Consider the following 23,684-nt stretch of genomic DNA (forward strand, 5'->3'; position numbering starts at 1 on the left):
CAAACATTAGCTTGTGATTGCCTGAGGTTTGCGTCAAACTACATTGGTGAATGAGCTCTAGAGTTTCTGAAGGCAGGTGTCTGTTTGTGGCTTTCCCACTCTTGGCATTCCTTGCACAGTCATGGAGGTGCTAAACCAGTTGATCATATTCCTCGTTGATATTGTCAACAATGGCATCTTCCCACATTGCTGCAATAGTGCCAAAGAGCTCCCAATTGGTGATTGTTCTGGGAGTTCTCTTCTTAAACCTTGCAACCCTTTCTCCACACTCCATGAAGTAGAATTTTGCATGAAGGAGACGGTGATCTGATCCCGTTTGGAATTTTAAAACAACAGCAACATCAGGCAAAACCGTCAATTGAATATGATGTGGTCAATTTTGTTGTGGAACTGTCCACCGGAAGACTTCCATGTCCAATATTTAGATTCGGCCTTCTGGAACTGTGCATTACCATGGATGGTCTTGGTCGACATGATGAACTCAGACAGTATTTAATCCTGTTCATTCCATTCTAGGCCATGGGTCCCGATGTGGAGTTCTTTGGGCAACCTTTTTGGTCCTATCTTGGCATTAAAATCACCGACAATGATCTTGTAGAAGGTGTGGTCTTCTTTATAGAACTTCTCCCAGCTCCATGTAGAACTTCTCAATTTCTTTTTCATCGTAGTTGCATGTTGGTGTGTAAACGATGAAGATAGAAAGTGCTGGCAGTGAGCCACATCTATTCAAGCGTAATCATCTGATTTGGGTTGTTAGGCATTTGAATAAGTCAATGTTCAGGGCCACCATGTTGACAACGACAACAACACCACCAATGCCTCTATTGTCGCATGTTCCAAGGAACAGTTCTTCTCCAGTGTAAAAAATGGCGGCTGTGATCAATGTCTTCTCACCTCAGTCAGACCAATAATGTCGTACTTGATCTTCTGTGCTTGCACCATCAAGTCCTCAATGGATACTTTCAATACTGACATTCGTGAGTTGAAAATAAAGATAGTCATTTTAGTCTCTCTTCGTTTTGGCAGCCTAGCTCGACCATGAAATTTTATCAGTCTCTCCTTGCTCCTCCTTCTTAACACTACCGTACTGGGAGCTCTTTCAGGGTCAATGGAATGAGGCCCATTGTTTTTATTGTTTTGTCATATCGAATACGCCACAGGTAGCTTGCCAGGCTCTGCCGTGTCAACAGGATACTCTTGGTTGCTTGCCAGGCTCTCCAAGAAGGATAATCTCAATGATAAAACTTTCTCTTTAAGATTAGCACAGATCCTATCATGTCTTACTACTTTAACTACAAAATTTAAATATACTCAATGATATCACTGTCACTGTCCTCCCGTTATTCATCAATTTTTTCGAGCAGGCCCAGTAGCATCTCCATTAGAGACTTTGTTGTTACTGTGTTTGGCATATCAAATATATCACAGGTAGCTTGCCAGGCTTTGCCGTGCGGGTGAGATACTCTCGGTAGCTTGCCGGGCTCTCCAAGAGGGGCAGAGGAATCGAACTCGGGTCGGCCATGTTGGCTGCGTGCAAGCCAAACACCCTATCCGCTGTGCTATCACTCCAGCCCACTCAATGACATACTCAATGAAAATGAAGGTTGCCCAAAGAACTCCACATCTGGACAGATCCTATCATGTCTCACTACTTTAACTACAAAATTTTGGTTCAAAATACCTCAGTCTTATGCCTGAACAAAGTAGTCACTTCTGCTCTGCCAACAATATTCATACTTTTAAAAGTTCTCTGAGTAGAAATAGCATCATTTAATTTGTTCCCTAAAGCCTCCCAATGTCTTGCCATTGAAATTGGAATGAAATAAAACTCTTCTCCATGACTTTGAAGCCCCTCATGGTCTGTCTGATGGCTTGTCCTCTCTCATCTCCACAATTCTCCTGACATAATGATCAGTCTTCTCCTGTTTAAACTCTCTTCACTTACAGATTCATTTTCATGGAACAAAATCCCTGAAGACCTACATCAAGCTGCCTTTTTCCATCATTTCCATTGCAAATAAATTGTTATATCATCAAGTGGTCTTCATAGTCCTCCATCCCTGGGAAAAATGATATCATCACACCTTAAGAATCTGTATTGTAGCAATTAGGCAAGAAAAAGATATTAAGGGCACCCAGGTAGGAAAGAAAGAAATCAAGCTCTCACTATTCGCAGATGATATGATACTATATGGAACAAAATCCCTGAAGACCTACATCAAGCTGCCTTTTTCCATCATTTCCATTGCAAATAAATTGTTATATCATCAAGTGGTCTTCATAGTCCTCCATCCCTGGGAAAAATGATATCATCACACCTTAAGAATCTGTATTGTAGCAATTAGGCAAGAAAAAGATATTAAGGGCACCCAGGTAGGAAAGAAAGAAATCAAGCTCTCACTATTCGCAGATGATATGATACTATACTTAGAGAACCCTAAAACCTCTACCAAGGAACTCCTAGAAATAATTGGCTTGCATAGTAAAGTTGCAGGCTATAAAATCAATACCCAAAAGTTCATGGCTTTCCTATATGCAAATAGTGAAAGAGAAGAAAATAACATGAAGAAAACAATCCCATTCACAATTGTGCAACAGAAAAATCAAGTACCTAGAAATCAGCTTAACTAAGGAAGTAAAGGACCTGTACAAAGAAAACTACAAAATACTACTTCAGGAAATAAAAGAGGACATGAGGAAATGGAAAAATATCCCCTGTTCATGGATCAGGAGAATTAACATTGTCAAAATGGCAATACTTCCCAAAGCATGTACAAATTCAATGCGATCCCTATTAGGATACCCATGACATACTTCAAAGAAATGGAGCAAACACTCCTAAAATTTATATGGAACAATAAGCCCCCACGAATAGCTAATGCAATTCTTGGGAAAAAGAAAATGGGAGGAATCAAATTCCCTAACTTCAAACTCTACTACAAAGCAGTAATAATTAAAACAGCATGGTACTGGAACAAAGGCAGAGCTGTAGACCAATGGAACAGGGTTGAATATACTGACATCTCACCCCAAGCATACGACTATCTAATCTTTGATAAGGGGGCAAGAAAAGTGAAGTGGAGCAAGGAAAGTTTCTTTAACAAATTGTGCTGGGAAAACTGGAGAGCTACATGCAAAAAAGTCGGCTCAGATCTCGTCTAACGCCATATACAAAAATTAAGATCAAAGTAGATTAAAGACCTCAACATCAGACCGGAATGCATAAGGTACATTGAAGAAAAAGTTGGCAAAACCCTCCATGACATTGAAGCTAATGGTATATTCAAAGATGTCATGCCACTGGCCAAGCAAGTGAAAACAGAGATAGATAAATGGGACTGTCTTAAACTAAGAAGCTTCTGCACCTCCAAAGAAACAGTGACCAAAATACAAACACAGTCTACAGAATGGGAAAGGAAATTCGTCAAATACACATCCAATATGGGGTTGATATCAAGAATATATAAAGTACTTGTTGAATTCCACAAGAAGAAAACATCCAACCACATCAAAAAATGGGGTCATGAAATGAATAGAAATTTTTCAAAGACGAAATCCAAATGGCTAAAAGGCACATGAGAAAATGCTCCACATCATTAATCATCAGGGAGATGCAGATCAAAACCAAAATGAGATATCATTTCACACCACAGAGACTGGCCCATATTCACAAGAAGAAAAGCAACCAGTGCTGGCGCGGATGTGGCGAGAAAGGGACACTCCTTCACTGCTGGTAGGAATGCTGACTTGTTCAGCCCTTTTGGAAAACAGTATGGATGATTCTCAAAAAATTAGAAATTGAGCTCCCATTTGACCTAGCAATACCACTCCTGGAAATATATCCCAGAGAGGAAAAAAGTATAGTCGAAGTGACATCTGCACTTATTTGTTCATTGCAGCACTCTTTACAATAGCCAGAACCTGCAAAAAACCTGAATGCCTGAGAACAGATGACTGGTGAAAGAAACTTTGATACATTTACACAATGGAGTACTATGTAGCTGTTAGAAAAGAGGAAATCATGAAATTTACATACAAGTGGTACTACATGGAAAGTATCATGCTAAACGAAATGAGTCAGAAAGAAAGGGATAGACACAGAAAGATTGCATTCATCTGGGCAACATAAGGTAACAAAATAGGAGACTAACACCCAAGAATGGCCGAGATTAGTACCAGGAATTTTACTCAATGGCTTGGAGGCCAACCACATATGCTAGGGGAACAGGGAGCTCAGATAGAGAAGGAAACACCAAATAAAGGGTGTTTGGAGGATCCTCCCAGGATGGGAGAAACATGCTGAAAGTAGACTATAGACCAAACTTGATTGCCACCCATTGCCTCTTTTGCAAACCACAACACCCAATAGGAAAGAGAGAATAAAAGTGAATGCCCTGCCACAGAGACTGGTGGGATGGGGGGGATGGGAGGTGGGAGGGATACTGGGATCTGTGTTGGTGGGAAATGGGCACTGGTGGAGGGATGGGTATTTTATCATTGTATAATTGAAACCCAAGCACAAAAATTTGTAAGTCTACAGCTTAACACATGATGTATCACTAATAAAAATTTTTTAAAAAATGTATAGTCGAAGTGACATCTGCAATTGTTTGTTCATAGCAGCACTCTTTACAATAGCCACAATCTGGAAAAAACCTGAGTGCCCGAGAACAGATGACTGGTGAAAGAAACTTTGGTACATCTACGCAATGGAGTACTATGTAGCTGTTAGAAAAGACGAAGTCATGAAATTTACTTACAAGTGGTACTATATGGAAAGTATCATGTTAAGTGAAATGAGTCAGAAAGAAAGGGATAGACATAGAAATATTGCACTCATCTGGGGAACAGAAAGTAACAAAATAGGAGACTAACACCCAAGAATGGCCGAGATTAGTACCAGGAGGATTACTCCATGGCTTTGAGGACAGCCACACACGCTAGGGGAAAAAGCAGCTCAGATAGAGAAGGGAACACCAAATAAAGGGTGTTGGGAGGATCCTCCCAGGATGGGAGAAACATGCTGAAAGTAGACTATAGACCAAACTTGATTGGCACTCATTGCCTCTTTTGCAAACCACAACACCCAAAAAGAGAGAGAAAACAAAAGGGAATGCCCTGTCACAGAGGCAGGGTGGGATGCGGGGGGATAGGAGGTGAGAGGGATACTGGGATCCGTGGTTGTGTGAAATGGGCACTGGTGGAGGAATGGGTATTTGATCATTGTATAATTGAAACCCAAGCACAAAAATTTGTAAGTCTACAACTGTACCTCATGATGTCTCACTAATAAATATTGCAAACCATAACGCCTTAATAGAGAGTAAGAGGGAAATTGTCTTCCATAGAGGAAAGGGAAGGGGTGGAACAGGTCGGGGGATACTGAGGACATTGGTGGCAGAAAATATACACTGGTGGAGGCATGGGTGTTCGAGCATCGTATGATCGAAACTCAAACATGAAAGCTTTGTAACTGTAGCTCAGGGTGATTCAAAGAAAATTTTTTAAAAAACAGAATCCATTATTCTATTTGTCGTATTGTATTTTGCTTTTAATTTTTACAAGCACTTATCTAAATAAAAACACAAAATCTTTTTATTTCTTTTTTCCCCCATGTGCCTTTCTGGTTTATCACTGTATCATCATTTGTCAATTGTATGGCTGCTTGTGCATATTTATTCATGAAGAAAAGATTGTCCTCTGCATGGGCAGATGTATCCCATACACAAGTAACTCTTAGAAGTATATGTAATACATTTGTGACTAAAGATCCCTGTCTCTAGGAAGTTTATATTCTGAGACAGATAAGGAATGACAACAAGAAGAATAATTAAAGGAAAATTCTGTAGAAAACGAATGAGGCTGTAGATAAAATAAAAATGTAGAGAAACCTAAAAAACAGCACTGGCCCAGAATGGAAGAAGAGTAGTAAAGAGGAAAAAAAATTGATGTTGCAGGGCCAGTTAAAAACTCGCTGAGAAGTTTCCATGGAAACATAAAGAGCATCCACGGCTGTGGGAACAGCAGTGAGGTCGAAGAAACAGCAGTCAGTCCAAGAGAACAGCAGTCCAATTGAGGGAACAGCATCAGGGCCAAGGGAACAGCAGTCCAATTGAGGGAACAGCATCAGGGCCAAGAGAACAGGAGTCATCCCGAGGGAATGGCAGTCAAGGTTGATGAAACAGCCGTCAACACCAAAGTAAGAGCAGTGAGGCCGAGGGAACAGCAATCAGGCCAAGGGAAGAGCATTTAGGCCGAAGAAGAGCAGTCAGGCCGAGCGAACAGCAGTCAGGCCAAGGAAACAGAAATCAGTCAAAGGAAGAGCAGTCAGACCAAGGGAACAGTAGTCAGGGTAGAGCAAACAGAGGTCAGGCCAAAGGAAACACAGTTAGGACCAAGGAAGAGCATACAAGTGAGGGAACAGCAGTGAAGCAAAGGAAACAATTTACAAGGCCAGGGAATAGCAGTCAGGGATGAGGGAACAGCAGTCAGGTAGAGGGAACAGCAGTCAGGCTGAGGGACCTGCAGTCAGCTGAGGGAACAGCATTCATGTGGAGGGAACAGCAGTCAAGGCCAAGGGGACAGAAGTCAAAGCCAAAGGAACAGCAATCAGGGCTGAGGGAACAGGAGTCGAGACCATTGGAAAGCAGTCAGGCTGAGACCGTAGCAGCGAGGCCAAGGGAACAGCAGGCAGGTAAAGTGAATTGCCATCAAGACCAGGGAAACAGCAATCAGGGCAGTGGGAACAACAGTCAAGGCTGAAGGAACAGCAGTCAAGGTTAAGGGAACAGAAGTCACAGCTGAGTGAACAGCAGTCAGACTGAGGGAGGAGCAGTCAGGCCAAGGGAAGAGTAGTCAGGCCGAGGGAACAGCAAGTCAGGCTGAGGCAAGAATGGTCAGTCCAACTCAAGGAACAAACGTCGTAGCTCTCAGAACAGCAGTTAGGCAGATGAAACAGTCAGCCAATGGAACAGCAGTCAGGCCGAGGGAACAGCAGGTAGGCTGAGGGAACTGTAGTCAAGGCCAAGAGAACAGCAGTCAGGGAATGTAGTCAGCCAAGGGAACAGCAGTCAGGGTTGAGGGAACAGCAGTCAGGCCGAGGGTAGAGCTGTCAAGACTGAGGTAACATTCTGACCCTTTCATTCTAACTTCACTCACCATAACATACTCTACCACTATGCATGTTGCTGCAAATTGCACAATTTTTCTCTTTCTTGGACCTGCATAGTGTTTCATTATGAAATTATACCATAACCTTGATCTATTTATCTGAATTTGAGCATTTGTATTATTTCCATATCTTGGCTATTGTACTATGAGCAGCAATGAACATAGGTGTACATATAACCTTTTGCATTAGTTTTTGTATTTGAGGGATAGAAACCAGGAAGTAGTATCACTAGATTATATTGGTGCTGTATTCCTATTATTTGGAGAAATCTCCATATTGCTTTCACTGGAGGAGGAGCTAGATGGCATTCCTACCAATAGTGAATGAGGGTTTCTTTCTCACCACAATCCCACCAACACTTGCTATTTCCAGACTTTTTGATATGTACCATTCTCACAGGTGTGAGATGGTTTGTCATTGTTGTTTTGATTTGCACTTCTCTAATTATTAGTGTCAGTGAGCACTTTTTCACATGTGTGTTGACCATCAGGGTCCATACACTCTTTATTGATGATCACAACAAACCTGTGATCATCTTCATACACATTTATAACCTAATTCACTTATAAATTATTGAGTTCCCTGCTCCCAATTTACAGGTGAAAATGCTGAGGTATGAAAAATTTTAATAATTTTCCAAGCTCAACCTTTGTATATAAAGTACTCATAGAATATTAAACCCTATCGACCCTATCATCCAACTCTATCAAAAGATGGAGATGAACAGAAACTTCCACAAAGAAGAAATGCAAATAGCCATAGACATGAAAAATGTTTTAGTCAAATCTCTGTTTTAGTCAAATCTCTTTTGGAACAAGTCAAACTTGGAGAAAAGGACCACCCCATGCTAAATATAGATGAAAATTTCCAGCTTTCTGTCTGAGTTACTTCATGGCAGAAAACGTCATTCAGACCAGGCAAGCATAATTAACAAGCTCATAAAATGAAGTAGCTTAAATAAAAGAAAGTATATTACTTGGTCTATAGTGCTAGTCTCTTCAATCCAAGATAGAAATGAATTTATAATAACCTTACCATCTACTCATGGCATGCTGCATATTTCAAAGCATGTTGGTATAGTTATATTTTTTAAATGAACGTAAAATAATAGGGCTTTCTAATGGGCAAAGAGTGAGTTGAAGTGATAAAAGACCATAGCTGATTAGAATTCAGAGAAGCTTGAAGCAACTGGGGAATCATTTGGGTTTTCTTTGGATGAATCATAATATTTAAAATTCAGGGGGCTTCAAAGCAGCCCTTTCAGGATGATCATTCTAGAACCTAAGTCAATGACCAAGCACAAAGAATTACCATTTTCCTCTAATTACCTTCTTCTTTTTTTTTAGACCAACCTGACAGAGCTAAAATCATTTGGTTCTCCACCTCTAGCTGTCAGCAACGTCAGTGCTGCTGTGATGGTACTCATGGCCCCCGGGGGCAAGGTGCCCAAAGATCGTAGCTGGAAGGCTGCCAAAGTCACCATGGCCAAAGTGGATAGTTTCCTAGACTCGCTCATCAATTTTGACAAAGAGAATATTCATGAGAACTGCCTCAAAGCCATCAGGCCATATCTGCAGGACCCTGAATTCAATCCAGAATTTGTTGCCACTAAATCTTATGCAGCCTCAGGCCTCTGCTCGTGGGTTATAAACATTGTGAGGTTCTACGAGGTGTTCTGTGATGTGGAACCTAAGCGCCAAGCATTGCACAAAGCCACATCGGAGCTTACTGCTGCCCAGGAGAAGCTAGCAACGATTAAAACCAAGATTGCTGTAAGTGAACGCAGAATTCCACCTCCTCACCCCGACTTACCACCTTTATTCCATTACCCAGCAGTCAGGAGGCTAGATTTTAAGTAAAAAAAAAAAAAGTTAAGTAAAATCATTTGATTTCTCAATATAAACAGCTTTTTCAATTTCTTAAATCCTGTATAGTCCAAATATGACAATGTTCATCAGACTTTAAGTCTGCTTATTTCCAAAGATGATGAAAACAGGTTTTCTCAAGATGTTACTTTGTCATGTGGATTATTTCTAATGTAGTTCAATCAATATAATGTATATTAATATTTACATTAGTTGTTGGTGTGTCTATATCGTTTTGTTACACATGATTTTATAGCATATAGATATCATACGGGCTGGAGCGATAGCACAGCCTTTAGGGTGTTTGCCTTGCACGCGGCCAACCTGAGTTTGATTCCTCCATCCCTCTTGGAGAGCCCAGCAAGATACTGAGCGTATCCTGCCCACACAGCAGAGCTTGGTAAGCTCACCATGGCGTATTTTGATATGTCAAAAACAGTAACAACAAGTCTCACAATGAAGATGTTACTGGTGCCTGCCCGCGCAAATCAATGAACAACGGAGGACAATGCTACAGTGCTACCCCTATATTCTAAAAAGTTTCTCCTTTTCTCTAAGAAAAAATAATACATATGTATGATAGATTATAAGTTTTATTCACAGAACCAACTGCTATCCTATTATCCATAAAATAATTAACATTTTGCAAACTTGGCAGTTGAGAACAAATGGTCGAAATTTTCAAATTTCTTCTCTGTCCTTTTGCTATGTCGGGCTTAACTGCTTTACCTTATCCTTCCTATCCAGGACCACCAGTCAACTGTCAGCTCTCAGTCGTATGAATATTTGAGCCTGTTGTTTATGTTTCATGCAATCTGCATTATCTTAGTGAAGCTTTTTAAACAAGGGCTATTTTAAGAGTTCAGTAGAGCCCAAGCACCTTCCTGTTCGTCCTCAACACCACGCCCAGTTTTCTCCCACTCCCAGGTTAGTGAATAATCGAACCCAGGACGCCACCTCCCCCACACCCACGCCCCAGGCGTCCTCTTGGACCCTGGACCGCCCATCCTCCCCGAGCACCTTCCTGATCATCCCCAACACCGCACTTGGTTTTCTCCATCTCCCAGGTCAGTGAACAATCGAACCCAAGATGCCACCTTCCTCATGCCCACACCCCAGGTGTCCTCTCGGAATCTGGACTGCCCATCCTCCCAGAGCACCTTTCACATGGTACCTGTAGGGGGCGTGGCCTCTGAAGAAGTGGGCATGGCCTATTTTGGGATCGATGGCCACAGTTATATTACCCAGACCCAGCAATCTGGTCTCACATCTCAGTCTCCACACCACCACAACAACCTGAAGAAACAGCGCAAATCCCGACCATGAGAGGGCGATGTAAAGAATCCAGAAGCCTCAATAGGCATTACTCACAAATGTGAGCTTTCCGATAAAGAATTCAGAGATGAAGTAATGAAGATGCTCACTAAACTCAAAGAAATGGTGAGACAGATATCCAGTAAATTAAAGGAAGACATGAAAGAAACAATGAATCACATAATCGAGAAAATAGGGAAAGAAATGAGAGCAGGAATAGGAAAGCTATGCACAGAAGTGTCATGAATAAAGGATTTGGTAGATGAAATAAAAACTTACTGTATGCCCTCAACAGTAGAATGGCTACAGATGAAGACTCGAACTGGAAGATGAGTTGCAGGTAGCCTACAGGCAACAACAAAAATGGGAAGAGACCTCAAAACAGCTCTAGAGCAAATCAGAGTCCTAGGGGATGATTTCAAGAGGAACAACATTAGAATCATTGGAGTACCAGAACGGCAGGGAAGCTATCCCAATGAAAAAGCCACAGTTAAAGAAATCATTGCTGAAAAGTTCCCAGAGCTGGACAATGCATGCATCCTGATTCAAGGAGCCCGAAGGGTACCAGCAACCAGAGACCCTAACAAAAACACTCCAAGCGACCAGAGACCCTAACAAAAACACTCCAAGACATATCATAGTTAGAATGATCGATACTGCCGATAGAGACACAATACTGCAAGCAGCAAGGTCAAAGAAAGAAATCACATACAAAGGAGCAACCCTTAGATTCACAGCAGACCTATCAGAGGAAACCCTCCAAGTCCAAAAACAATGGTGGGATATAGTGAAAAAACTCACTGAAATGAATACTTCGCCAAGAATACTTTATATGGCTAAACTCTCACTCAAACTTGAAGGAACTTTACACTGTGTTGTAGATAAAGAACAGCTAAGGAACTTTATAGACACAAAACCAAACCTGAAAGATGGGCTAAAGGGGCTAAGGTAAGACAAGACAAACCCCTACAAGCACAACAGACCCTTACAGAAAGATGACAGAAAACCCCATAACAATAATCTCTCTCAACATCAATGGTCTAAATTCACCAATCAAGAGACACAGAGTGGCAAAATGGATTCAGAGACAGAACCCAATATTCTTCTGCCTACAAGAAACACATCTGAACAGTCAGAACAAACACAGAATCAAAGTCAAAGGATGGAAAACAATCCTGAAAGCAAACAACCCCCTCAAAAAAAGCTGGGGTGGCCTTACTAGTATCAGACAACATAGATTTCAGATTGAAAAAGATTAGAAGGGACAGTGAAGGACATTTTTTATTAATCAATGGATATGTACAGCAGGAAGAAATCACACTCCTAAACATATATAAACCCAATGAGGGACCCGGCAAATACCTACAACAATGGCTAATGGACCTTAAGAAGGACATTTCGAGCAACACAATAGTAGTTGGCAACTTCAACACTGCCTTATCACCTCTGGATAGATCTACAAGATCAAAACTCAGCAAGGAAATAATGGCTCTGAAGGAAGAAACAGAAGACAGAGGGCTAATAGACTTATACAGGACTTTATATCCCCCCCCCAAAAAAGAATACACATTCTTTTCCAGTGCACATGGAACATTTTCCAGAATGGACCATGTACTGGGCCACAAAGCATACCTCAACAGAATCCGGAAGATAGACATTATATCAACTATCTTTTAGACCATGATGCGCAGAAGATAGAAGTTAATCATGTACAAACACAGAAAACCACATCCACAAGAACAAAAGCAACCAGTGTTGGTGCAAAGTGATGAGAAATGGACCCTCCTTCACTGCTGGTGGGAATGCCAACTGGTTCAGCCTTTTTGGAAAACAGTATGGACCATTCTCAAAAAATTAGAAATTGAGCTCCCATTTGACCCAGCAATACTACTCCTGGGAATATATCCCAGAGAGGCAAAAAAGCACAGTTGAAATGACATCTGCACTTCTATGTTCATTGCTGCACTATTCACAATAGCCAAAATCTGGAAAAAACTCAAGTGGCCGAGAACAGATGACTGATTAAAGAAATTTTGGTACATCTACACAATGGAATACTATGCAGCTGTTAGAAAAGATAAAGTCATGAAATTTACATACAAGTGATTCTACATGGAAAGTATCATGCTAAGTGAAATGAGCTAGAAAGAGAGGGACAGACATAGAAAGACTACACTCATCTGGAGAATATAAAGTAACAGAATGGGAGACAATCATCCAAGAATAATTGAGATAAGTACCAGGAGGTCTGCTCCACAGCTTGGAAGCTGGCAGCACATGCTAGGGGAAAGGCAGTTCAGATAGAGATGGGAACACCAAGTAAAGGATGTTTGGAGGATTCACTCGGGATGCGAGATGAATGCTGAGAGTAGACTACAAACCAAACACGATGGCCACTCAATACCTCTATTTCAAACCACAACACTCTAACAGAAAGTGAGAGGAAAAATGACTGCCCTACCACAGAGGCAGGCTGGGGTGGGAGGGGATGGGGTGAGAGGTGGGAGGGCTACTGGAATCATTGGTGGTGGAGAATGGGTACTGGTGGAGTAATGGGTGCTCGATCATTGTATAACTGAAACCCAAGCATGAAAGTTTGTAAGTCTACAATTGTACCTCATGGTCTTTCACTAATTAAAAAAAATTATACAAGATAAGAAATAGTGTCTATGCTATAACTGCCACTTCTATGTCTTATAATATTCTTTTTAGTAAGAAAAAAACTGTATTAATAGAAAAATTAATGCTATAAAAATCACTTGCAAATCAAAAAGAGTTCACTAGAGCGTATTACTTTAACAATAAATATATATTGTGAGGTCATTGACCTTTTAACATAATAATGACATTTTTACCATATCACCTCATCTAGGATGGATGAGGATGGTGATTTCATGTCCAACCTATTTGATAGAAATTTTCCTTGAACTTACTTTATCTTTAACATGGAGCAATTAAAATAAGTCAAAAACGAACTGGGAGCAGTTAAAATTTCATCGGCAGATATCAGTTCCAAACAAAGCAGTGATACTAAAATGTGTAATCTTTATAAAAGTCTATAAAGTGCCCAGATATCAGTTTTATAAATTAAATAGCACCATATGCTCTCTTCATGAGACAGCTAAAAGGATAATAAAAAGAAAGCATCATCCCAAAACCTGATCAAAAGGAACATGGGCAATTGCTTGCGACTACTGTGGTCTTAGTGCCTTTTCTACCCATCTTGGTTCTTCTTTAACTACATGTGCTCACACACATTGAATACTGCTAAAATTCTGAAAATCGATGACAATTGTAATCAAGTTTAATTCCAAAGTATTTCCATGATCTCAGTGCATTCCAAGAAACTGAGACTTTATCTACAAATTTGTCAGGTAAAACAGATTTTAAAAGTTGTAAAAAGATTGTTGACTTGCTGTGTGCAACATATTTTATTTTTTCTGAATACTTTTGAAGTAAATTCAATAGTTAAAGGTTGTAGTTCAAGTATCCTTGCAGTTAAAGTCTCTACAAAATAAAGATATATTTGTTAAGCTAATAATTTTCTCTCTATACATTTGCCTTATAAATCTAGATGTTCTTGAACAGTTTACTTTTAAAAGGTGCTAAGATGCTAATAAAAAAATGCAAAACATCCTGAAAACATGGTTGTTTGGGGGAGATAAGGTCCCTTGATAATTTTTATAATATTCAATATCTCCTGGAAAAGTGTTACATGGACTGTGTTTTCAATGCTCCTTCACTCAAGTTATTTTAGCTTTAGAAACATTTGGTGTAAAGGGAATATTTTCAAAATGTTTATACCTTTCCACTAGCCAACATTCATATAATGAGCCCACTCAACCTGTGAACGCAATAAGAATTTATTTAAAATACTTGGCTAACTTAGGAAGCTTTTTCTGCCAAATTTTTTTTGAAAAACACATTTTTACTCTTAAGAACATCTACTCTACATGCCTGTCAGTATTTGAAAATTCAGACCCTTCCCTTCAATAACAAAGAGAAAGGCTAGCACTCTTGCTGAACTGTAACTCCCTTAGGGGAAGGGAATTCTTCCTCCAAGGCCCATGAGACTATTGTCTGTCAGCCTTCTACAGCCAAGACTTATTTTGAATATTTAAGAATAATTTTGAGTCAAAAATATTTTAAAACAGATTATAATTTAATTTAAACTTTAATATATATTAACTTGAGTATATTTTAAAACAAAAATGAAAATATGAGTTCTCCTTAGTGATCTCTGATCAACTTTGAATAACTTTTATTTGTATTTTTTGTAATGAACACATATTAATGTTATAATTTTTAAATAATGGTTATATGTTATTACATGAAACATACACACATAGTAGTAAAATGTCAAATAGTAGAGAATGACTTCTAATAAGTAACAACTGTCTGCTTTTTTTTAATGTAGGAGTACTGCTGTTTATTCAGCCATTGATTAAACTGATTGAATTGGACATGAACTGCACATTACTTCTTAAAATTTTTTAATTGAATATCCATGAGATAGACCATTACAAAGCTGTTCATAACTGAGTTTCAGTCATACAATGATACAGCACCCATCCCTCCACCAGTGTACACTTCCTACCACCAGTATTCCGTACCATCATCCCCCAACACCCCACCCCTACCCCCAGCTTCACTCTATGGGAGGCACTTTCTTTCTTCCTCTCTCTCCTTTTCCTTTTGTGCATTAGGGTTTGCAATACAGGTGCTAAGAGGTCATCATACTTGTTCAGGGCATTCAGTATTTTTATCAGTACAGTAAGGCTGGAGTAGTTTTTCAATTGGGTGGCCACTTTGGGGTGTAGATGTGACTGCCAATGCTTCCAGAAGTACAGGGAGTTCAGGAGAGGTAGCCCATCCTGTCCCAGAGAAAGCCTGGAGATTTCAGTCACAAAAAACACATACCTGAATTTTCAGCAGCCTATTGGTGAGGTCCGTCCTGAGACAGTGGACTCAAGCCGGGGTATGGCACCGATTTTGAATTGAGCAAGCAAACGGCTGCTGGGAGCTCTGCTTGGGCAGGCCACCAGGCCAACCCACCCCCCTCTGATTTACCCTGGTCTGTTCACCCATGCATTGGTTCAAAATTAACTGCGGCTTTGGATCTCTTTCAAGATTTATCTATGGGTCTCTAAAAAAAGGCCAATACATGAGCTTGTATAGCTGAGCCAGAGGTGGTTTATGGATGTGGCTTCCACATACCTAAACTTCAGTCATTTAATTTCTTGATAAACTTCGTCCCAAGTTGTTGGGGTCCAGCCAAAGGCACAGTGGCAAAATTTGGGGGTATCAGGAAGCCTGAAAGCACCATCAGGCTATTGATGCACTCACCCTGTAGGTACAGGTTGACCTGCTGGCAGCACCATACCCTCGACTGTCTCCTTTTTTAATTCTGTGTTTTGATTGTTAATGTTACTTGAAGCTTGCTACTTGTTCAGATGATTTTATATGTTTTTTAAAATTACTTAAATAATTGTCAATGTTCAAAACAACAGGAGATTTTTTTAAAGTCTAGCTTCTGGAAAGTCTTAAAACAATCAATGAGTTCTCAACCTTGGGCACCCAGGTACCTGAAATTATTTGCAGTTTTGCATCTCTTCTGAGAGTATTAGTGAAACAATACAGTCGAGCCCTTGGAAGCTGCAATAGGGGGTGTAGGTGTGGCTGCTGGGGCATCAGTCAGGTGGGTTTCTAGCCCACCCACCTCCCAAGAGTTCCCCCAGAGTTTTCAGCCATGGATACTGGTGTTTCCATGAATTTTAGCTGCTTGGCTTGCATCTCTTCAGAGATTTAGCTAGAAACTGATAGAGCAGGGACAGTGTGTGAGTTGATGTGGTGTGAGCTATGTTCCTTCGTTTTTGTTGTTGCTGTGATGACAGGATATTTTGCAACCACTCATTTTTTATGCTTCCAAATACTTGGTTATGACATTCTGAAATTGCTTTTGTTGTGATATGAAGAATGGCAAGTAGCAGTGCTGTTTGAATCATGCCCAGTGTGTGTGGGGCTGAGCCAGGTGCTGTGAGGGACTGAAATCTCTGTCTCTCACTTGCAAGGCAAGAACTTTGCCATTATCTGGGCTCATCCTTTAGTAACTTTCCCATTAATTATCAGTAATATAACCTTTCAGTACCTGTATTTCAAACCTTAATGCCCAAAGAGAGAGAGACAGAGAGAGAGAGAGAGAGAGAGAGAGAGAGAGAGAGGAAGGAGGAAGAAAGGAAGTTCCTCCCTTTTGGAGACATGCTAGAGGTAGGGGTGGAAAAAGGAAATCTGGGGACATTGGTGGTGGGAAATGTACCTTGATGAAGGGATGGGTGTTGGAACAAGTGTTGGAACATTGTATAACCAAAATCTGATCATGAACAACCTGATTATGTAATGATGATGTTACATAACCTTATGTTACATTCATTCTATTGCATCATTTTCCACCACTCACTCATCATACTTGGCCTTTTCATTTCTGTAATCCAGGGTGAAGTGTTTGCTATCATTTGACATCTTCCATTCCCTTGTCTTCGTTCTCTTTATACCACAGATGAGTAAGATCATCTTCTATTTGACCTTTTCCCCTCTGACTTATTTTGATTAGCATACTACGCTCTTGTGCCATCCAAATTGCAGCAAACTGAATGATTTCCTTCTTTGGATAGCTGCAGATTATATATATATATACATATATACATATATATATCACTACAGCTTCTTTAACACTTACCTATCTTTGTACATCTTGATTGTCTCCATATTCAGGCTATTGTACTAAATGCTGGAATGAGTATCAGTCCTCATATATATTTTTGTTAGTATTCTCAGGCTGGGGGCTGGAGCGATAGCACAGCCAGTAGGGTGTTTGCCCTGCATGCAGCTGACCTGGGTTCGATTCCTCCGTCCCTCTCTGAGAGCCCAGCAAGCTACCAAGAGTATCCCGCCCACATGGCAGAGCCTGGCAAGCTCCCCGTGGCATATTCGATATGCCAAAAACAGTAACAAGTCTCACAAGGGAGTTGTTACTGGTATCCGCTCAAGCAAATCAATGAACAATGGGAGGACAGTGCTACAGTGATATTCTTGGGCTGCAGTTATAGTACAGTGAGTAGGGCACCTGCCTTGAACATAGCTAATTCATGTTCAATCCTTGGAATCCCATAAAGTGCTTCCATCCCTGTCAGGAGTGATCCTGGAGCTAGGAGTAGGCCCTGGGTGCAACTCAGTGTTTCTCCAAAGCCAAAACAAAAAACAGTATTCTTCTATTTGGAGTGTAGATGTCAACAAGTGAGACTTCTGGGTTATATGAAAGGTCTGATCTGACCTTTTTTTTTTTGAGAAATTCCCATAGAATTTTCAAGAAAACACTGAACTAGATTACATTTGCATCAATAGTGAAGAAACGTTTCTTTCTCTCATCTCCTCCAATACTGATTGTTTCCAGATTTTTTAAAATATATGCCTTTTTTACTGGTATGAGATCAATAAAAATTTGTTTCTATTTGCATTTCCTTAATAATAAATTATTACAGAACTTTTTCATACCATCTTTATTTCTCTTCATAAAGTATCTATTCATCTCCTCACCTAAAGTTTTGATATTGAGCTTTTTCAGGGCTTTATATATTTTAGATATCAGTGTTTTGATATCCTTTGTGCAAATGTTTTCTCCCATTTGATAGGTATCTGTTTATCCTCGCCTGAATTCATTTTGTCATATAAAGACTTTCTAATTTTCTATAGGACCATTTGTTTAATGTTTTCTATTTTTCAGTGGTATCAAATCATTGAAGACATCTCTGAGGTGCATATTCTGGAAGGTTCTGCCTTTATTTTCATCAGTGCTATTTGTTGAATAGATTCTGGTTAATTTCAAAGGTCTTTTTTGAAGGTCTTTAAGTCTATGTTGAAATAAATTTATTGTATGGTACTAGATACTAATCCAACTTCATTTTTTTGCATTTTATCACTTTATTTTCCTAGCACCATTTGTTGAATAGCTTTCCTTGCTCCTCTTTATGCTTCCAAGTTCTTCTCATAGATTAATTATCAATATGCTTCCAAATTCTTCCGTATATTAATTATCGATAAATTATACACAAATTTGGTGCTTTGTTATCAGTAATTTATAGTTTTATTTAATATGTTTAATGATTTAGGTATAATGGTCATTTTAAACAAAGTTAACTCTTCCAATTCATGAACATGAAATATTTTCTTATTTTCTAGCATTGTCTTCTAGCTGATTGTGCACATATACCATACTCCGTTTATCCAGTCATTTCTTCTTGGACACTTGACATCTGGTTATTTCCATATCTTGTTTATCATGAATTGTGCTATAGTGAACATCATAGTAATGATATATTTTTAGAAAAGTGATTTTGTAGATGCCAAGCTGTGGAATTGCTGAGCAATATGGAATCTCCTTTTATCTCTTTCTTTAAGTTCAATCACCATGAATTTAAAAGTAATTTATGACTGAATTTCAGGCATGCAATTGAACATCATTCCATCTCTTCATCAGTGTCCATGTCCCTGCACCATTACTCCCAGGCCCTCTACCACACCCCAACCTGCAAACCTGCCTCTTATGGAAGGCACTATTTTTTAAAAATTTCAAGCACTGTTCATAATACTGTTACTGATAGAGTATCACACATGCCATTTGGCCTCCTTTTGGCACCTAGTCCTGGTCCAGAGTGACCATTTCCCTCTATCATTGTCACAATGGTCCCTTCCCTGATCTCTCCCATCTGCCACCCCACCAAGCTTCTTTATAGGAAGGTTGCAGTACTCCTGCTTCTTGTCTACTTGTTCTCGTTATTTGTTTTTCCCCTACAATGTTTGCTTATACTCTTCATATAAAAGAGATTATTCTATCCCTCTTTCTTTCCCTCTAATACATTTCACTCCAGATCCATCCATGTATCAGAAAATTGCAGGTCTTCACCTTTTCTTACCAGCAAGAAGTAATCGATAGTGTGTATGTAAAATAGCTTCTTTATACAGTCTTTTTTTTTTCTTGAACACACGGGTTGTTTCCAGATTGTGGCTACTGTGAATAGTGCTGCAATGAAAGTGCAGATGTAGTAGCCTCTGGGGCAGCATGCCCAGCAAGTAGTCACAGTGAACTGAAAGACCCCTTCTTGGCTAAAGTGCCACAGGAACACCTAGGCCAGAGGGGACTCCTGTGATTTTAGAAGTGTACCGGAAGTAGAACTCTAACCCAGGACCGGCACCAATGTGGGCCCCTTCCCCACACGTACAGCAGCAGCGGGGGCATGGACTTGGGGCAGCAACAGCTCATGCAACTCATACAGTCACAGTAATTTTCCCCTTTCATAGGACTTTAAACTCATAGCTCAACCTCCATTATCTAATTATTGTTAGATAATTATTACAGCCAGACTGTAATAATTATCTAATTATTGCTAGATATATATTATTTTTAGATATATATTGTTATCTAATTATTGTTAGATAATTATTACGGCCTGGCTATCCCAAAACATTAGGCCAATAATCTACTAGCCTACTCAAATCAAAGTACTCCCAAAATGCATGGTAATGTTGAACACAAGAATCTGAACAAGTCTAGTGTAAAAGAACACATCCTCTGAAGGAGCACCAATGAGGATGGTTTAACATTCACAAGCCAATCAACATAATCCATCATACCAATAAAAGAAAAGATAAAATCATATCAGCTTATCAATACATGCAGAGGAAGCATTTGACAAGATCCAGCACTCATTTATGATGAAAACTCTCAGGAAAATGGAAATTGAAGGCACTTTCCTCAATACAGTCAAAGCTATCTACCACAAGTCCACAGAAAGCATTATTCTCAATAGGGAAAAACTAAAAGTCTTCCCTCTAAGATCAGGGATGTAAGATCAAGATGTATTTTTCTGCAGTGCGTTTTTAGCCCCTTGGGATACAGTTACTAGTGTATGCATTTTGCTTGGGGGAAGATTTTTTTTGAGGGGAAATGAGCATTTATTTATTTTTTTATTTAATTTTTATTAGTAAAACAACATGAGGTACAGTCGTAGACTTACAAACTTTCATGCTTGGGTTTCAGTTATACAATGATCTAGAACCCATCCCTCCACCAGTGCCCATTCTCCACCACCAATGATCCCAGTAACCCACCCATCCCCCCACCCCGCCCTGCCTCTGTGGCAGGACATTTCCTTTTGCTCTCTCTTTCCTTTAGGGTGTTGTGGTTTGCAATAGAGGTTTTGAGTGACCATCATGTTCACTCCATAGTCTATTTTCAGCACGCATCTCGCATCCTGAGTGAATCCTCCAAACACCCTTTACTTGGGTTTTCCCTTCTCTATCCGAGCTGCCTTTTGTTGGGGGAAACTTTTGATTACTATTTCTATTTTCTCAACAGTGATAGGTTATTCACATATTAAATATTGTCTTGGGGTTTTAGCCTTAGGAGTTTATAGGAATCCAAAAATTTATCTATTTCCTCTACTGTTTTTTTCATGCATATAGATTTTCAAAATATCCCCACCAATCCCTGGGGTATCTGTTGTGATGGCATCCTTTCATTTCTGATTTAATTAATTAAGGTTATCTTTCTTTGTGAGTCTTGCTGATAGTTTGTCCTTTTTTTTTTTTTTTTTGCTTTTTGGGTCACACCCGGTAATGCACAGGGGTTATTCCTGGCTCTGCACTCAGGAATTACGCCTGGCGGCACTTATGTCCCACAAGTTTCAGTAGCTCATGTCTCATTTTCCTTCATTGCCAAAATTATCTGGGGACAGAAAATAATGTAGCTGGGAGGGTGTTTGCCTTGCACATGGCCAACCTAAGTTCAAATCTCAGCACCGTATATGGTCCCCGAACCCTTCAAGATTTTTCTTTTTAGAATATTTCTCTTTGCCAATCCCTTACAGTGCTGCATGTCCCAATTAATTAACAATTAATGAAGAATTAATCCCTGATCATAGAACAGGTAGTAAGACCTGTGCATTACTGGGTGTGTCCAAAAGAACGCATACAAAAAAATAATTTCCAAGTATTATAATATGTACTCATAATATACTATATATAAATATGTACTAGAGAGAGAAATATACTATATATATTTCTATACATATAATTAGTATACTAAAATATATATCTACTAAATTATTATATATAAATTATATATTAAACATATATGAATTATATATCTACTAAGCATATTATATATCTAAATCCCTCTCTTCCATTTCTTCTTTCAAATTCATTTTCTTCTGAGTTTCAGTCTAGTTTATTATCAAGAGGTGAGAGAGCAGTGTTGAATTCTCTAGCTATTACTGTGTTGCAATCAATGGTTTCCTCCAAGTCTATTTGTTGTTTGAAGTATTTTACTGGTCCCTTAGATCTTTTGAAGTATGTGTTCTTCCTGATACATATATCCCTTGATCATTAAGAAATAACACTCTCAATTCTTATCCAAAGTGATCATTAAAAAATAATTTTTAAGGAAAAAGAAATAACACTGTGTATCATAACTTTTTAAGCCTGAAGTCAAAATTCTCTAATACAAGTATGCCCACCCTGGCCTTTTTAGTGGGGGTTGTTTACTTGAAATATTGTCTTGCCACCTTTGACTTTGGGACTTTGCCTGCCCTTTCTGTCCAAATGTTTTTCTTGTAGGCAGCAGAAGTTTGGATTAAATTTTCAAATCCATCCTACCACATTTAGGCCACTGAAACTGAGTGGAATTATCATAGAGTTTTATATCATCTATCTGTAGAAGTTTGACATGTTTGTGACACTTGTCTTAAAGTAGTTCCTTCCATTTTTCTCATAAAGTTGGGTTTAATTAAATGAAATTTCTGAGCTGTTATTCATCCATGAAGTTTTGTATTTTTCCCTTCAAATCTGAATAAGAATCTGACTGTGTAAAATATTCTTGGTGAGATATTTATTTCATTGAGTTTTTCTATTACATCCCACCATTGTCTTTGGGATGATAGGGTTTTATTTGATAAAGCTGCTGTAAATCTTAAGGATGTAAATCTTAAGGATGTTCTTTTGAGTGTGATGTCCTTCATTCATCTTGCTGCTTTCAGTTTTCTATCTACCTATTGTTTCTGTTATTCTGATTAGGATGTGTCTTGGAGTGTTTATTTGGGTCTCTTTTAGCTGGTACTCACCGGGCCTTTTGAATCTGGTTTCCTGTGCTCCTTAACTACAGAAACTTCTCAGTGATGATTTTTTTTGACTAATGCTTCTTCATCAAAATTGTCTTCCTGGGTTTCTAGTATGGGCTAGAGTGATAGCACAGCGGGTAGGGCATTTGCCTTGCATGCGGCTGACATGGCTGACCCGAGTTTGATTCCTCCACCCCTTTAGGAGAGCCCAGCAAGCTACTGAGAGTATCTCGCCTGCATGGCAAAGCCTGGCAAGCTACCCATGACGTATTCGATATGCCAAACACAGTAACAAGTGTCACAATGGAGACGTTACTGGGCCTGCTCGAGCAAATTGATGAACAACAGGAGGACAGTGACAGGGTCTCTAATACTATAATTATTCTTGATTTTTTTGAGGGGTCATATCCAGCAATGCTCAGGGGTTACTCCTGACTATGCACTCAGGAGTTATTCCTGGCGGTGCTTGGGGGACCATATAGGATGCTGGGGATTGAACTTGGGTTGGCCGCATGCTAGGCAAATGACCTACCTGCTGTATTATTGCTCTGGCCCAATATAATGATTCTTATGTTATTCCTTTTGAATTGATTCTTTTGGTAGGGCTTTGATTTTGACAATATTAACCCTTCCAATCCATAAACAAGAGATATGTTTTCATTTCAAAAATATGTAATGCTCCATGAATTCGCATATTATTTTCTTTATGTATGTGAATATGTACTCTAGGGAAAGAAAGCTATGTACTTCAATTCTAAATGCTAGATAAATTGAAACCATGTACTTTAAAAATTCCTTTCCTTCAGGATAATGGAAGGAAATAGACAATATTAAATATTCCCAGGAAAGGCAGGACTTAGGTGATAGCTCAATCTAAATTTACAAAACTGCTTAAAACAACACATTGTGTACTCCCAGGTCTCCTGATGGTCCTCCTGACCATTGTATTGTCGTCCTAGACTTTTGTCTATTTTTTTGTCTAATAGCAGCACCAGCAAAAAAATGGTAAGTACTGGATCCATTTATCCAATATTAGGAAAATAATCATTTACATCCCCAGCTATGTCTATCACTCCTTCTAGCCCTTTGTAAATAATTGAGGTATTGGAATAAGAAAGATCTCTCTTTGGGGTCCATACCACTTGTATAATAGACCTCTGGACT

At 39.4% G+C, this 23,684-nt stretch overlaps 1 protein-coding gene across 1 annotated transcript in view; it reads left to right on the forward strand.

Moving 5' to 3' along the window:
* Positions 1–23,684, forward strand: part of DNAH9 (dynein axonemal heavy chain 9) — a 577,218-nt gene that overhangs the window by 407,151 nt on the left and 146,383 nt on the right. Inside the window, exon 50 of the mRNA XM_056117744.1 lies at positions 8,518–8,943. Coding sequence (XP_055973719.1) covers positions 8,518–8,943 — 426 coding nt within the window. The remainder of the gene's footprint in view (positions 1–8,517; positions 8,944–23,684) is intronic.

The sequence above is a fragment of the Sorex fumeus genome, unplaced genomic scaffold (genome assembly GCF_029834395.1).
Source record: "Sorex fumeus unplaced genomic scaffold, SorFum_2.1 ptg000036l, whole genome shotgun sequence".
Lineage (NCBI taxonomy): Eukaryota > Metazoa > Chordata > Mammalia > Eulipotyphla > Soricidae > Sorex > Sorex fumeus.